This window comes from Elephantulus edwardii, unplaced genomic scaffold (assembly GCF_000299155.1).
Source record: "Elephantulus edwardii isolate Elephantulus edwardi_28Jun2011 unplaced genomic scaffold, EleEdw1.0 scaffold00004, whole genome shotgun sequence".
NCBI lineage: Eukaryota > Metazoa > Chordata > Mammalia > Macroscelidea > Macroscelididae > Elephantulus > Elephantulus edwardii.
Genome location: NW_006399754.1, coordinates 38696734 through 38698522, shown reverse-complemented (window position 1 = coordinate 38698522; position 1789 = coordinate 38696734). Strand labels below are relative to the sequence as shown.

At 49.0% G+C, this 1789-nt stretch overlaps 1 protein-coding gene across 1 annotated transcript in view; it reads right to left on the bottom strand.

Moving 5' to 3' along the window:
- NBEA (neurobeachin) overlaps window positions 1-1789 on the bottom strand; it is a 924058-nt gene that overhangs the window by 8818 nt on the left and 913451 nt on the right. The window contains exon 58 of the mRNA XM_006879639.1: window positions 1111-1212. Coding sequence (XP_006879701.1) covers window positions 1111-1212 — 102 coding nt within the window. The remainder of the gene's footprint in view (window positions 1-1110; window positions 1213-1789) is intronic.

The window sequence follows — 1789 nt, the reverse complement described above, 5'->3', positions numbered from 1 at the left end:
CAGGACAGAGCAGAGTTTAGGGCTGTTGTACATAGGGTCGCTATGAGTCGCAAGCGACTCGACAGCACAGAACAACAACAATGACAACTGCATCATGGGTATTTTCACCCCCCACTGCATCATGGGTGTTTGTTTTCTTTCCCTCCCAATCTCCACTCCCCACGCCCCCTGCTACATCATGGCCTCCCCATCATAGGAATTTACTGCTTGTCTTTTAATATATTATTTTTAAAGGTCGTATTGGATGGATGTACAATATGCAACTTAATTGAAAAGTGTTTTGTCTAGAATGGTTACAAAACATTACATAAAACTGTATATACATTTGCTATTAATTACTAGTGAACAGTGATATTCTAATGGATCAGCTACAAAAGTTCTCTGGATTCTATCTGTGTAGGAGTTCCTCCTGGAAGAGAGAAATCTCAACTGTGGCAGCTTGAGAGCAAAGACAGCATGCCCCCACGGTATTTATGTGGTTGCCGCTGGTGAGGAACCACACAGCATAATATCCAACAACTGAGCAGCTTCTGCATTTGCAAGCTAGCGACACCAGACACACTCCTCAGGCTGTGGAGCCCTCCTCCCGCTCCCGAGTGAATGGTGCCCCTCGCTCACACACACCTCCTGCCTCTCAGTTTGCTTGCTGTTGTCAATTTGATCACACATGGGTCATAACAGAGCACAGCGTGCTACGTGAAGGCCTTGTATCACTGAACAAGCTAATCTGTTGCTCTGTTTTGGGATGATTTCAAGGAATATATCTGGTTAAAGGTTTAAAGATTATTTTAACGAAATGGTTTCAGGAATTCATCTACTCTTGTTGGTTACAGAAAGTCCACTGTCTGTGAGAATGTGAAATTCTATCTACATTTACCTCTTCTGATCAGGATTTGTCTATGGGGTCTTTGATGAAACTGTCTGTAATGGTTCTTTTGGACTGTGGCAAATGGGATGATTCTTGTGAGGGCCACACAGGGCCCATTCTCCTTTGTCCCCCACTCACCTCCTTCCTCTCTCTGGGGAACCAGAAGCCAGTTGCTCTGCCTTTCTGGTACCTGCCCCCATTACCCCCATCCTTAGGATGTAACATTTTTAAAAATGGCTAACCTTTAGCACCACTGATAACAAGTCCCAGCTCTGCACACACGGACACGCAGACAACCTCGTGGTCATGGCCTGTGAGGACGGCTCTGGGTGCAGGATAGTCACCTACGGAGAACACAGGGTGAGTCAGTTCACAGTAGCACCACAAAATAGAAGGCTACGGCAGCAGCTCTGTGCTCACCAGGATGCCAGCTTCAGCATGCCACCCATCTCCTTGTCTGTGACAGGGAGCTGTGGCAGCCCTGACATCTCAGGAAACAGGGAGGCAAGGAGCCCTCGGCACTCCACCGTGGTCCACTGAGCGTGCAGAGCTTAACGACGAGGAGAGGGCTGTCGGAACGGGCAGAGACACTGAGCTGGGCTGATGCCAGTGACGTGTGGAGAGCTGACGGCAGCGGGGACGGCCATTCATTGCCATCACTGTTACAGTGTCCGAACCTGCCAAGTCATCTGCAGCTGCCCATTCCTTTAATTATGCTAACAGGCCTGGAAGGTAGGGCTGGTGAAGGCCCCACCTGGGAGTCAGGCATCCCTGGTTCGCCCATTACACACTTGCCCAAGTTCACACAAGAACAAGTACAGAGTCTCAAAAAGATGAAAAACCCTATCACAGCCCTAGGGGTCAGGGCTCTGGTGATGGTTGTGGTTTGGGGCTGGATTTGGTGGTTTGAGTGCTGGTGGT